The sequence below is a fragment of the Alexandromys fortis genome, unplaced genomic scaffold (assembly GCF_014885135.2).
Source record: "Alexandromys fortis isolate MF-2015 unplaced genomic scaffold, M_Fortis_MF-2015_v1.1 scaffold_23, whole genome shotgun sequence".
NCBI lineage: Eukaryota > Metazoa > Chordata > Mammalia > Rodentia > Cricetidae > Alexandromys > Alexandromys fortis.
In genome coordinates this window covers 6,933,526-6,948,607 of record NW_026067907.1, presented here as the reverse complement: position 1 = coordinate 6,948,607, position 15,082 = coordinate 6,933,526, and the positions used below count along the sequence as shown (strand labels likewise).

The window sequence follows — 15,082 nt, the reverse complement described above, 5'->3', positions numbered from 1 at the left end:
CTGAAACCCCAAAGTCCAAATCAGGAGCAGAAGGAATGAGAGCACGAGCAAGGAACTCAGGACCACGAGGGGTGCACCCACACACTGAGACAATAGGGATGTTCTATCGGGAACTCACCAAGGCCGGCTAGACTGGGTCTGAAAAAGCATGGGATAAAACTGGACTCGCTGAACATAGCGGACAATGAGGACTGCTGAGAAGTCACTGGGTTTTGATCCTACAGCACGTACTGGCTTTGTGGGAGCATAGGCTGTTTGGATGTTCACCTTACTAGACCTGGAAGGGGGTGGGAGGTCCTTGGACTCCCCACAGAGCAGGGAACCCTGACTGCTCTTTGGGCTGATGAGAGAGGGGGAGTTGATTGGGGAAGGGGGAGGGAAATGGGAGGCGGTGATGGGGAGGAGACAGAAATCTTTAATAAATAAATAATAATAATATAAAAAAAAGAAGACAAGCCCTTCATTCACAGGGCTAGCTGGGGCACATAGGAAGGACAGACACATTTGCAACAGTGGAAACAAAGGCTTTAAATGAACCTCTGTGCCAGAGTCCAGGGAGGAAGATGCTTCTACTTCAGGAATAGACAGAGAGACAGAAACGAAAATTGAGCTTTTAAAGACATGACTTTAAAATCATGTTTAAAAAGATATGACTTTTAAAATCACGTTAGACCTAAAGTATTCATTAGTCTGTAAATACATTAGATAAAGGGGCAGGTAAGAACTCAGTCAGGAAAGTACATCGGGACCCAAGTTCAATACCCAGAACCCACACAAAAAACTGGGTGTGGTGGGACATCCTTGCATTCCTAGCACTGGGCAGAGGGGAGGTCAGAGACAGGCAGATCCCAGGGGCTCACTGGTCAACCAGCCCAGAATAATTTGTAAACCCCAGCTCTCTGTGAGAAACCTTGTCTCAACAAACAAGGGACAGCTCCTGGGGGATGATGTCTGAGCTGATCCCTGGCCTCTCCACACACATCCACATGCCTGCATGCAAATATGCACACAAGCCTACACACACACACACACACACACAGACATGTATACACACACATACAGAGGCATGTATACACACACACACACACACACACATACACACACACACTTCAACAAAGGTAATAAAGTCATCTGCCCCATGATATTAAATGACTGGAGGAAGGCACGGGTGACTGGTAATGGTGTTGTTCACCAACACCTCCATCATGGCCCAAGTCCAGCAGCAACTACCAGAAGCATGCATACCTTTGCAAAGAATCTATATTCTGCAGAAAATCTATCCATGGACACCCCAGGAAGATATTAACAGACAGAACCTTTGTCCACAAAGTCGTCACACATTCATCTAAAGAACAAAAAGAAATTTAGCAAGTTTAATCGATATTCTTGATGAGTGTAGATATGTATATGCATATATACATACACATATATATCAAAATTTAGAATTTACAAATAGGATTTGAAGCACCTTGCCCAGTGGTGGATAAGTCTTTAGTATAAATCTCAAAGGGAGTGTGTTTCCTTTGGTAATTTCAGTAATTCAATTCTACGTCATACAGACAGGTGTGAAGCTTAAACTCATCTGCTTCAAAGATGAGAAAAGCAGAAAGCATTCTGTAAAGCAAACACAGCATGCCAGTGCCGTTCCCTGGAGATCCTGGAGTGTCCAAATTTTGTGCCGGAAGTCTGGAAGTCACACTGGATCTGCTGCTAAGTTGATGTCTGTGGAATGTGTGATTACAGATAAGGCGTGGAGAAGAAGTTTCAGCAAAACCGAATTCTCTTTATAGTCCAGACCAAGAAATGTGGCCGAATTCTGACCGAAGAAGACCAGAAGCTCTGTGTCCACCCTGTGGCCTCCTGATACCCTGGGACGTTGGGCTTGGAACACTGTCTTTTTCTTGCCACAGTCCCTAGTGCAAGTTAGTCAAGCAGACCAGGAGGGTGAGCTTGCAGCAAGCTGGTCCTGTGGTTACCACTTTCCTGGGATGGAGACTCCACACTCGTACCAGCCCACATAGTAGTAGGGGGTTCCAAAACCAATGTTGCCAAAGCTGACAGGTTCCTGGCGGTACTGGCGGTAGTAGCCTGGGAAGGCAGTGGGAAAAAAGAGAAAGAAGATGGTCAAAGTGTTGACGGGAAACATCTCGTCCTACAGTCTGGGTGTTGGTTGCGAGTACACTGGGCTAGTTCTATGCGTCGTCATAATAATAGGTCTACCCCATCATGTTTCATGGGGAATAATCCAGATCTTCTCTCACTCACCACAAGAGAATGTGATTTTAGCCAATCACTAGTGAGCACTCACTGTGCAGTGTACCCAGGTCTGGGAAAACTGAACAGCACTCACCCCCATCCTGTTCTCTGAGGTCAGAGCTTCCAGCTTCCCAGAGTTGCGCAGCTCAAGATTTTAGCCTCAGAACTTAGAGAAGACTTTTAGACCTTTCCAGGAAAAAAAAATCTGAGGATTGCCGACTCCTTGATGTAGAAGGATGTTCCGGTAGCCTCAAGATGTTTTGGGGAACTCGATGGCTCTCCCATTTACTTTTATTTATCTTATTCTTGTCAAATAAAGGCTAGCGTCCACTGTACCAGTGAGCATGTTAACCAGCCGTGGTTAGTATCACAACCTTAGCTCTTAGTCACAGAGGAGCCTGATAACACAGGACTGTAACAGATGCTAGGGCACTGCGAGAGCTGAAAAGATATGGGGTGTACATTGAGATGAACTGAGCTGGCTTACATATTTGACCTAACAGTACTCTAGATGCCCCCACTGAAGCATTGCTAGATGAGGTTATAATTTAAATCAGCAGACAAAGATTATGTCTATGATGTGGCCCCACCTAATCAGGTAAAAATCTTAACCAAAATGACGATTAAGTCCTAATGGAAAGACTAGAGAGGAAGCGGAGGAACTGTGCCACTACACAGCCTCTGTCAGACTTGCAGAACAGTGGGAAATCTTCCTATGTCTTAGTTTTTGTCCTACCTACTGCAGGCTGGAAATGTCACCCTCCCCCACCCCCGCATCTACAGTCAATGGAAGCATTTCTCTATAGTAACTCTAAGAAGTAGACAGATCCCATTGGTTCTTTATTCTAGGTGCAAGATTCTAAATATGCTTATTTTGCTGCCTGTGTATTTTAATTATTAGAAAATGGGTAATTCATTGTGTTGGTATTTTTGTCAATTTGACACAAGCCAGGGTCAACAGAGAGGAAGGAACTTCAACTGAGAAGATTTTTCCATCAGACTGTCAGCAAACTGAGCAAGTCAATGAGCAACACTCTTCCATGGACACTCTCCAGGTTCCTGCCCTGCTTGAGTTCCTGCCTGGACTTTCTTTGATGATAGTCTATGACCAGATGTGTGAGCCAAATAAACCCTTTCATCTCCACATTGCCTTTTGGTGATGGTATTTTATCACAGCAATAGAAACTAAACCGGGATGCTCATGTAAAATCCACATATTTTTCCTCAAAGAAAAAACCTATAGATCAGCACATCATATCCTGAATGTACCACATTGCCAAGAGTTGAGTGTACGATGGAAAGATACTGGACCACTTCCAGCTGCTGCTAGTTTTCATGGAAGGCTGGGCTCATCTGTGACATCCCACAGTGGCTAGCTTTTGTGTTCCCACCTCACAGTGCATCATCAGAGAGCTGGTGCCCTGACCCTGAAGCCTCTTCTGGTGGGTTTCATGCTTGCTCTTCACTCAAGTTGAACTCCGCTGTTCACTGTTCATGTTCATCCATATTGTAAGATTCCGCTCACACTGCCTCTCCTAACAACCAAATTCATATGCTCACCAAGAACACAATCCCTCAAGAAGAGGACAGCCAAGCGACATAATCTGTTGTTATTTACACATCTCGTTGCCCACCATTGTTCACCTTCCACAGTTACTTGCTCTTCCTGGGGACAGAGCTTGTTTCTGAAAACAGGGAGGGGGTTTATATACTCCTCTGCATTCCCGGTTTCTCAAGGCCAGCATATGGTGGTAGTACTTTAATTCCTCAATTCCTTATTTTTACCCTTTATGACCCAAAGTGCTCCCAACACTAATCTCTAAATTTTAGGTCAAAGGCAGAGCTACCACGTATTTTCTCATTATAACAATTTTCCTCTCCCACCCACAGAATAAGACAGCAGCTTTGCTTTCTCACCTTGAATAGTGGGGAGGGCTTCCACATAAGACTGAGGCCCTGTTCTTCCGTCCAGATGTGAATCCACAAACTGACAATGGTCTTCGCCTCTCCCCCAGCTGTCTCCAATGCTGTAGAATGTGTCTGTGTGAGGGCATATCACAGGTCAGTGACTACTGGAGAGGGTCATAGCTGGCTTACAACTTAGAACAAGCAATGGAGACTGTTTGAATTATTTAAATCATGTGTTCCATAGTTTCCATGTCTGAAAAATGTTTGTAATGGCACAAATGTCATTAAGTGTGAGAAGCCCCCAAGATCTTGTATACTAAACACTTAACATATGCCTGTATATGAACAATACAGGCAGCTCCACCCTGCAAATAATGGACCTTTTAATCCTCAGCTTTCAAAAGGGAAGGTTAGAAGCCAGGCGTGTATGTATAATTAGAAGAAACTTCCCACACAGCTGCAGGCACGAGGTGCTGTCCATGGTGCTGAAGCACAACTCGGGGTTGGACAACTCTGTTTCCCACACTGGGATCCGGAAGATGATTGCGCAATCTCTCCCAGAGATTTTGAAGGGAGAGAAAATGGGTGGAAGAGATGAATGGAGACACACAAAGATGGAGACAGAGAGAGAACAAGATAGGGAGAAACTGGTGATGAGATGAAGCAGATAAATCTCGAGAGATGGAGATGGGAGGGAAGACTTTGGTTTTGACAAACCTATTCTTTCTAGCAAGAAAAAGAAACAAATTAAAAACTGATCAGGCCAGTTGGTTTTGGATTTCATGACCCAAATGCAGTGGGCACCTATGTATAAACCTAGCCATCCCAAAGAGGAATCTACAAAACTGGTTTGCACCAAAGTCCTCACAGTCCCAGACCTCAGACTCATCCGAAGGCATCTGCTTTCAGAGTCAGTGCCCAGCAGAAGTTCACCACAGCCACCCAAGCACCAGACCTACCTTTCAGGTTGTCGCTGAGGTAGATCTTATATCTTAGTGAGTTACAAAGAACGACTCCCACAAACTTTTTGTACCACGTCCGCTTCACATACTGCCGACCATGGCAGTCAGTGTTGCTGGAGTCGTGCTTGAAAGCAAATGGGATCCAGATGGGCTCACCACCTTGACAACACAAAACACGTGCTCTAAGGTACGGTGGGTTCCAGGGGTTATCAGACACAAACTATCAGAAAACTGGGCATTTCCTCTGGGCCTTCCTTCCTCTTGGGGCTTCTCTGAGCAAATGTGCATGCATTATCTATTTCCCCTTTCTTATTCAATACTAGAGTACAACTGAAGTTCTAAAAATGTCTCCTTAAGGTTCATGCATTAGAGGCTTGGTCTGCCTGCTTCTTATGGGCCATGGAGAGATTATTGGATCAAGCAGGTTCTAAGGTCATTGTGGGTTAACCCATTCACTGATAGACTCAAACCTGAGTGAAGGAGAAGCCTGGGGAAGGGTACAGGTAACCAGAGCATGGCTGTGAAGGGCCCCCCTTCTCCCACCTGCCTGCCTGCTGTGAAGAGCAGCTTTGCTGTCCTACCTCCCGCTACAAGGTTGCACCTCACCTTAGACCTGGGATCGAGGGAACCAAGTGACTGTGCTCTGGAATCTCCAAAACCATAAACCAAAACTAAATCCTTCTCCTTTGGTTTTCTTGGGGTTTTGTCATGACAACAAAAAGCTAAGTACCACATAAAAAAAAACCTAGAGTATTTAAGATCTTGCAATTTCAACAAAGGGTTCTCAATGCTAATGGCAGCTGTAAGCCTCAAGGAAAAGCAGCTGAATTGGTATATTTGACCCTTGGGACAGGCCACAGTACTCCAAGTCCCTATGCCTAGAGTCATGCTCTTTTGGTCACTCTTTATTCCTGTTGAACTAGAAACACAGGTTTATTCAGTTGGTTGGCTGAGGAGGGTAAACCACCCTCATATACTTGCAGTTTGTCACCTTTTTGTCACATTAAAATGCTCAAAAAACATGTAAACAAAGTGCCTATTTTATAGGTATTGGCTATTCCATCATAGTTTTTCATAGATACCAACAGCTATAGTCCTATTAAAGCATTTCCAAGTTATTCTTTTCCACAAAGAAAATAGAGGGTGGACAAATTGAAGTTGTCAGGAAAAAATCACATAGATGTAAAATGTCCCACCGTCTCTCCCTGTGGGTCATCATAGTGACTGCACATCTTACAGTCACATCAATCTGTAGGTCGTCATAGTGACTGCACATCTTACAGTCACATCAATCTGTAGGTCGTCATGGTGACTGCACATCTTACATCCACATCAACCTGTGGGTTGTCATGGTGACTGCACATCTCACATTCACATCAATCTGTGGGTCGTCATGGTGACTGTACATCTTGCAGTCACATCAACCTGAGCATCAGAATCTTCAAGATGAGAAACTCACCTGGTGGCCTCACAACAAGCAGAGGATTGTCTGTGGATGAAAAACGAAATAATTGGTTTTGTAACATGCATTGCAGTTGTAAAAATGCTGAAACGCTGACTATAATTAAAAGAGCTAACCAAATTGGAATAGAGAGAAAATAATGTTTTATCAGATACTGAAGTTTCCCAGAATGAAAGAATACTTTCATTCTGTAAGTATTTTCTCTTGAGAAATACTCTCAGTCAACTGCCTTGTTTTTGACACAGAAGCTGTGAGTTTCTGGGAGAGACAATGTTTTGAAATTGTGCACTATAAAAGCAATCAGTACTTCAGACTGGCAAGATGGTTCAGTAAGTAAGCTGAACCTGACAAGCTGGCTTTTACCCCAGGATCGACCTGGTGGAAGAAGAGAACCAGCCCTTGAAAGCTGCCCTCTGACCTCCACTGTGGCCTGCATACACATGCTCTCACATGCACACTGTGGTGTGCACACACATGCTCTCATATGTACACCCTGGCATGCACATACATGCTCTCTCGCATGCACACCATGGTGACACATTCTCTCTCTCTCTCTCTCTCTCTCTCTCTCTCTCTCTCTCTCTCTCTCACACACACACACACACACACACACAAATGCACATTCAAAATTAAAGAAATAAATCATGTAAAAACTTTAGTAAGCTTCATATTTAGGGAGGTCTGGTGATTTATGAGAAGGTTCTGTATACTATAATATCACACACGATTCCATTCTTCAGTGTTTACCCAAGAGAAGGCAAATTACAAACCCAAGCACTTGTATATAGACACTTAGAGCATCTTTGTAATTAACACACAGTAGAACAAACTTCAATTGCAGCAGATTGGGCTGAATGGATATATTGTGGTGCCGCTGCACAAAGAAATACAGACCAATGATGAAAGGGAAATGAAGGACTAACATGCACAGTGCGTGGATGATTCTGACAGAACCCGACAGGGGTCTACACCCTACTAACACGCACAATGTGTGGGTGATTCTGACAGAACCCGGGCACAGGGGTCTCCACTCTAGTAACACGCACAGTGTGTGGGTGATTCTGACAGAACCAGGCACAGGGGTCTCCAATCTAGTAACATACACAGTGCGTGGGTGATTCTGACAGAACTAGGCACAGGGGTCTACACTCTAGTAACATACACAGTGCTTGGGTGATTCTGACAGAACCTGGCACAGGGGTCTCCACTCTAGGGCTCTTATGTCAAATCCTAGATGATGTGAACTCATTGGAGAGAGCAAAGGGTGCAGGACAATAGGAGGAAGCTGCTGGTGGTGACAGACATGCTTCCTGTCTGGACAGTGAGCAGGGCTAAATATAGCTCAAAATCTATGACATTTATTATTTTAAAACTATCTATGCTTTAGCTGCAAAAATCACTTTCGAGAGTGTGTAACTTGCTTTTAAAGAAATTTTACTTCAGAAAAAAATCATTTTTAGGTGGTGTTGGGCTCAAACCCATGCCTTCTGGTATGCTGGGCCAGCACTCTGTCCCTCATGTCCCTGGGACCCATGCAGGAACCTGGCCTTACAGAGCCTGAGAGCTTTGCCCTCCAGCACTCCAAATGCAAGGTCATATGGGATAGTGTATTAAGACAGAATAGGAGCTCAACTCTAAGTGTGTGTTACAGGCATCTCTGCCCCTTCGTAGAGATCCTAGAAGGAGACTTGGATACCTGGAGAGGTAGCTGTCTCCCATGTCATCTAAGGTGAATGTTCCCAGAGGGTGGCTCCTGCCTATAATCTCAGGACTCAGCAGCCTGAGACCAGCCTTAACTAGTTAATCAGTCCCAGGTCAGCCTTGGCTACTCTGTTGCAGTAAAATCAAAACCAACCAAACAAATAATAAAAATCCAGCAACAAAGCTCTAAAACTGTTTTATGCTGGTGAGTCAAACCTATCTTTAGACTGAAAACTAAATTTGCTTTTCCTCTCATTAGAACTCAACCTCAGTTCTTTTCTAACCTAGCAGAGGTGGGGGTGGGGTGGGAAGGGGGTGGAGGGTTGGGTGGGATGCTTGTTTTAATTATTAAAAGAAACCTGATCTCACCCAGCAGATAAGATGTTTTCCTGTCTTAATTTTCACTATACCAATAGCCATCATTATGATCATTTATTTCACTTTTCAAAAAGCAAAACAAAGAAGAATGTGCCCATACCTGATTCCGTAACAAATGAGACGGAAGGGCTGACAGGCCCATAGCCATGAGGATTTTTGGCTTGAACTTTGAAATAGTATCTGAAATCGAAAGAAAGTATCTTTTAAAAGAGAAATTTATTTGACTTCTGAGTCATGAGACAGGTTCCCAACCTCCCAAGTATGCCTCTGTAGTAACTCTAGAATCCTGCTTGTCTGCTTTTACACACATACACACCACACACACATGCCCACACCAAACACACAGCACACAACCACACATATACACCACACACCACACACACACCATACACATATACACCACACACCACACCACACACACCTTACACACACACACACACCACACCACACCCCCATACACCACACACACACCACACACACACACACACACACATGCATACACACAGCTGGTCATCCTCATATTTTTTACTAAACTTTTTCATTTTTGATGATGTCTTGAAATAGTACAATTAGCACAGCCCAGGCAGATGGCTGATGGGATGGAATAGAAAATTAGACTGATAGCTGCTCAGAGAGCATTTCCTGGATCTTACAGGCAGGCACTGTGTATCTTTCCCAGCTCATCCATTAAAAACCTGATTAAAACTCGGGTGCCAGTATAAACTCCAAGAAAGAGGAGCTGGTCCAACAAAGCACAGAGTAGAACTCAAATATTAACCTAACATCTCAGACTCCATGGTGGGTCCAACAATAACGTGACTTGTGACTAGATGGAAAGTTCTCTTGTGTCCTATAAAGATTTGTATTGGTTTAATAAAATGCTGATTGGCCAGTAGCCAGGCAGGAAATATAGGTGGGCAATCAGACTAGGAGAATTTGGGGGAGAGAAAAGGCTCAGTCTGCAGTGACCACCCAGATGCAGATGAGAATGCCTCACTGGGTAAGGTACCAAGCTACATGGCTTAAATATAGATAAGAATTATGGGTTAATTTAAGTTGTAAGTGCTAGTTAATAATAAGCCTGAGTTAATAAGCCAACTGGTTTATAATTAATATAAGCCTCGGTGTGTTTTGTTCGGACTGAACGACTGCAGGACTGGGTAGGACAGAAAGGGTGGCTAGGGCTTATCCTTCTCAGAGGAACTAACGAGATGGTCCTGCCTTGAGCTTTGGCACCTTCAGGAAAGAGAAGCCTGTTCAGGAAGAGGAGAGAGGCTTTACTGAAACGATCAAAATTTGCTCAGAACAGAGAATATTCTAGGAAGCATTGTTTGAGTTGGCTAGCTCATCAAGAAGGAAAAGAAGTTCCTAAGCATCTTACTTTGCCAATACTGATGCTTGAAGAAGAACTGAGGTTCAGCACATCAGCTGGAACATCTCCTCTCTCTGCGGTTCCACATAGCACAAGGCTACCAGAGGACCCGTGAATGATGGCTCTTGGAACCTTAGAAATAGCATTTTCCTCTAGTTTTTGGCCAGAGGAATGTCTCACTTAACTGCCTCAAAGTTCTTGGCCTCGTTAAGTCAGGCACACAGGTTCATGTGCTGATTAAAAGACAGTACAAAGTTTTAGGAAAGGGCTGTTTACAAATGGAGGGTACCACTGACTCCTGGTCACAGGCCACAGGTAAGAACATCACACAGGCCACAGGTAAGAACATCATCACGGGCCACAGGTAAGAACATCACACAGGCCACAGACCACAGGTAAGAACATCACACAGGCCACAGACCACAGGTAAGAACATCACACAGGCCACAGACCACAGGTAAGAACATCACACAGGCCACAGGTAAGAACATCATACAGGCCACAGACTACAGGTAAGAACATCATCACGGGCACCTCTGGCCTCATAGCACACAGAGACATTTTCCTATGGTGTGAATGAAGAAGAGAAGAGCCACTTGGTAAAATCTGAAGTTATCCACATATTGATTCTATTCATTTCAATTCTTTTTTTAAAAAAAAGATATGCACAATTAAGAACACATTTCCAAATCTCAATGGACCCAGCAGTGTGTGTTTCTTGATTAGTCACACTCTCGATCAGTGGCTGTGGAGAAACTTAGGGAAAAACTCCAATGGCAGTTCCAACAGTGGGTTGGCACACATCATCCATTCTACTTGAATTTCACAAAGACTTTTTTCTCTAAAGAGAAGCCATTTAAAAATTAGGAGTGCTATCTTTGTTCAGAAGCCACACAGGACACCTGTGCTGCGGAGTTCCTCACATCCCTGATGGGACTGCCCCAAAGCTCTTATACAATCTTTCTACTGTAAAATAGGATTTTTTTTTCGAGACAGGGTTTCTCTGTAGCTTTGGTGCCTGTCCCGGAACTAGCTCTTGTAGACCAGGCTGGCCTCGAACTCCCAGAGATCCGCCTGCCTCTGCCTCCCGAGTGCTGGGATGTAAAATAGGATTTTAAAATACACAGACCCCAGGGAGCTATGGCCGGGTCTTTGTTTGGAAACAAAACAAAACAAAACAACAACAACAAAAACAGGTTATGCTATAAGCCACCAAGGCTCATGTTTAGACTCTGGCTCCTCCTCTGAGTGGGGTGATTTCCTCTCTCTCCTGAGGACTCTAAGGCTGGTTATCAAAGATCCTGAGCACTGGGGTGGATTCACAAAGAGGCTGAGTCTGACCAATGGGTACCAGAGTTTTCACACCAACTCAGCATGCCGCTCCGTGTGCAGGGGAAAAATGAGTTTCTGCTCTTTGTATCCATACTGCTCAGACTGTTTGCAGCTGCTGTTCACATGGGTTCTGAGGAAATTTGATGAGAGAAGGTCCTATACTACATCCTCCCTGCATCTCCATCCCAAGAGCCAACAGCCCATGCTTGCTTGGAGGAGGCGGAAGAACTTGGGTGCATGGGGCAGAAAAGCCTGGGTGCACTGGGTAGATGGAGCCTAGGTGCATGGGGTAAATGGAGCCTGGGAACATGGGGCAGAGGGGCCTGGGCACACGGGGCAGATGGAGCCCGGTACTGTCCATCTTCCTCTTACCCTTATTCTCTTTTGAGACTTTCCATCTTATAGAACATTTCAAGCTTTGGGCCCCCCTCTTCCTGGAGCAGTTTCGCCTCACCCCACCTCACCTCACCTTACCTGTTTATTCTCTAGTTTAACTGCTGTGCACTTCAGACCTAACTTTCTCAGAGTCTTACAAAACTAGCCCTGGGCTCATAAGAACAGGGAGGCCCCTATTATGTACTCTCCCTAAACTTCCTCAAGACACTGACTGTGGAAGTCTGTATCTGTATTGTTTGTCCTTCTTAACAACTGTCTCTGTCTTCACACAATAAACCCCATAAAGACTGTATACTTTATGAGAACTACGTCTAGTTCACCCCCATGCCCCAAACCCTGGCTCAAAAAAAAAAAAAAAAAAAAAAAAAACCAGGAAGAATCACTTGAGTGAAGTTTGGACTCAGAGCCGTGGTTAGAACAAGGACATCACCACCTTATGCCACCATCACCTGGCGGTCAAAATGCCAGAAATCCAGTATGGTAGCAAAATATATGGAAAGAACATTGGACACAGGCAGGGGAGGCAGGGCAGGGAGAGGTCAGGAGACAAGGATCCAACTTTTTCTGCAAGTGGTCATGTAGCAAACCCACTGGAAGGCATCGTCCAGCGTTTTGATATGTCTGGTGGCAGTGCTGCCGATGTAAGAAATCCCTGCACACAGAAACACACACACACACACACACACACACTGACCCTATTTCACCTGATCCTGTTGCTTTTATTTCCTCTGATTAACTTTCATTGCTGGTCAACATTCACTTCATTAGAAAGGAATGAAGCACTTTCTCCATTCCCGGACTTATTGCTTCATTTGCCAAATCCTGCAGTTCATAACAGTTTATGGAAGCTTGGTTCCAGAGAGCCTAAATGGCACATTAAAATGTCACAGGGAGTGCTCCCAGCTTTGGGGAAGTCTCCTGGTAGCAGGGCTCTAGCCAGATTCTGTCCCCTTTAGCACATGTCTGCTGCATTTCTCTGTCGCTCTGCCTGTGGCAGCTCCTTTGAGCTCTTTTCTGCAAGCCTGCTGGTGCTATACAACAGTGTACTGCTGTGGCTATCTGGATACTACAGTCCCATTGATGTTGCGCAGTTGGCCTTAGCAGGAGTACCTGACCACAGTCATGGAAATGTTATAAACCAGGAATTCTCCCCACCCCATGCCCAGCTGCCCAGACAGTCAGTGTACCGGCACACCACTGCCTGGCCAAGGCATGCTCAGTAGGTCACTTGTGTTCATCCACCAGGTCACTTTCTGATGGCCATACCTCCCAAATCAGGCGATACAACTGAAGAATGCAGTCATGCACTCCCATGTGAACCAGATTGCCAATTTCGCACTGAGTGCCATAAACTTTGGCTTGCGGAACCACTAGTGCTCTGATCCAGCCACTGCCCAGTGATGGAGACACACTTGTACCCTTTCCTAATGCATGCAACACACCCTTCTAGAATGCACTGAACACCTGCATCACAAAGCTTAAGCGTCAGATAATTAATACATTTGACAAAATACTGTCCCACTAATATCGCACAGCAAGGTTGTATTAAAAATTGAATTAATTCTCTTCCAACATATAGAACAACATTCCTTCCCTCGCGGAAGGTAATGCTTGGGAAAACAAGGAATAAACCCACTTGTTAAGTAACAGCTACAATACACGCAATAATTTCTCTTAAGCAAAAGGCGTGGTACATGGTAAGCCTTCATTGCTATCCTGTAAGCTAAACCAAGAATTCAGGGAAATGGCGAGACTTTTTTTTCCAAGCAAATGATACTGTGACCAGGCTCACAGGTCTGACTGTATCTTTGTAAGTGACCACTGTGTCATACCTTGTGTTTGGCTTCAGGTTCTCAATGGGCAGGTGGGTCACTGACGAAGTCTGTGTTGACCATTTGTTCCTGATGAAGTCCTCGTAAGAGGCACTGTAGACCAAGTACCCTGGAAACAGGAAGAGGGAAGAACCTGGTGAACATCAAGGAACCTGCCCTAGTTTGTTTTCCTGATGCTTTAATAAACACCAGGACCACCAGCAGCTTGGGGGAGGAAAAGACTTATTCTAGTTTACACTTCCAGGTCATACTCCATCACTAAGAGAAAAGAAACTCAACAGGAATTTGGAGCAGAAACCAGAGAGGAATGCTGCTTACCTGCTTGCTTCCTCTGTGTGCTCAACTGCCTTTCATATACAGCCCACACCCACTTGCCTAGGAATTGTACCACCCACAGTGGACTGGGCTCTGCCACATCAATTATCAATCAAGAAAATGTTCCGCAGCTATCTCTATGGGCCAACTGGGTAGAGGCAACGCCCCAGTTGAGATTCCCTCAGATGATTCGGGGCTGAAGCTAAGAGAGAGCCAGATCACAAAGAGCTATGACAGGGAGGGGTAATGCATGAATATAGTGAGAACCTCAAGGAGAGCAAGCGTCACTGTGAGATAGGATGGTATACCTCAGTAACTTCTGATGAACCCAGATGGGGACAGCACCCTCGAGTGCTTTCTGATGTCTCACTGGTTCCTACTTCTCCTCCTTCTCTGCCACCGTCACTCGCTGGCCTCACTCAGCTCATTGGGGCTAATTACATCTAATCCTGACTTCACAGAGAAGAAAAAAGTGGGGGAAAACAGTGTTCTGCACTTAGTATTTACTAAGCCAGACTCAGACAAATGTCCTGTTTTCTCTGTTATATGTGGAAGATGATTGATGGATAGATAGATAGATGATAGATAGATAGACGATAGATAGAGATATAAGAGAGATGGAGAGATAATACATGTGTGTATGCATAGATAATGATGATAATAACAGATGATAGATATATAGATAGATAGAATAGATAGATAGACAGACATAAAGAGCAAGAGACATAGATGATAGAGATAAACATGAAGATGATAGATGGATATAGACAGAAATAGTGGAGTGTGGGCATGTGCTTCCTACAGCCCCATTGCTGGGCAGAGTGTGGGCACATGCTTCTTATAAACTCACAGCTGGGCAGAGTGTGGGCACATGTTTCCTATAGCCCCATTGCTGGGACAGAGTGTGGGTACGTTTTCCTATAACCCCACTGCTGGTGCAGAGAGAGGACACAGATAGGAAGATTGAGGAATTTGTGGTCACCACCCTAGCTAGCTCCATGTTCAGTTCCTGTCTCGAGAGAATAAGGTGGAAAGTGATAGAGCCAGGCACTTAGCATCCTCCTCTGGCTTTCCTACATATGTAACACATGTACCTACACATGTGTGCACAAACACTTCACACATATGAGAGAGAGAGAGAGAGAGAGAGAGAGAGAGAGAGAGAGAG

The 15,082-nt window shown here is 44.7% G+C and overlaps 1 protein-coding gene across 3 annotated transcripts in view; it reads right to left on the bottom strand.

The window, feature by feature from the left end:
- Nucleotides 1–1,346: 1,346 nt before the first annotated feature.
- Fndc1 (fibronectin type III domain containing 1) overlaps nt 1,347–15,082 on the bottom strand; it is a 79,824-nt gene continuing 66,088 nt past the window's right edge. For all 3 annotated transcript variants that reach the window (XM_050135843.1, XM_050135842.1, XM_050135844.1), the window contains 6 exons: nt 13,600–13,708; nt 8,768–8,847; nt 6,586–6,615; nt 5,124–5,285; nt 4,174–4,296; nt 1,347–2,088 (listed from right to left, as the gene is read on the bottom strand). In XM_050135843.1, the coding sequence (XP_049991800.1) occupies nt 1,973–2,088; nt 4,174–4,296; nt 5,124–5,285; nt 6,586–6,615; nt 8,768–8,847; nt 13,600–13,708 (620 nt within the window). In that variant the 3' untranslated portion in view covers nt 1,347–1,972. The remainder of the gene's footprint in view (nt 2,089–4,173; nt 4,297–5,123; nt 5,286–6,585; nt 6,616–8,767; nt 8,848–13,599; nt 13,709–15,082) is intronic.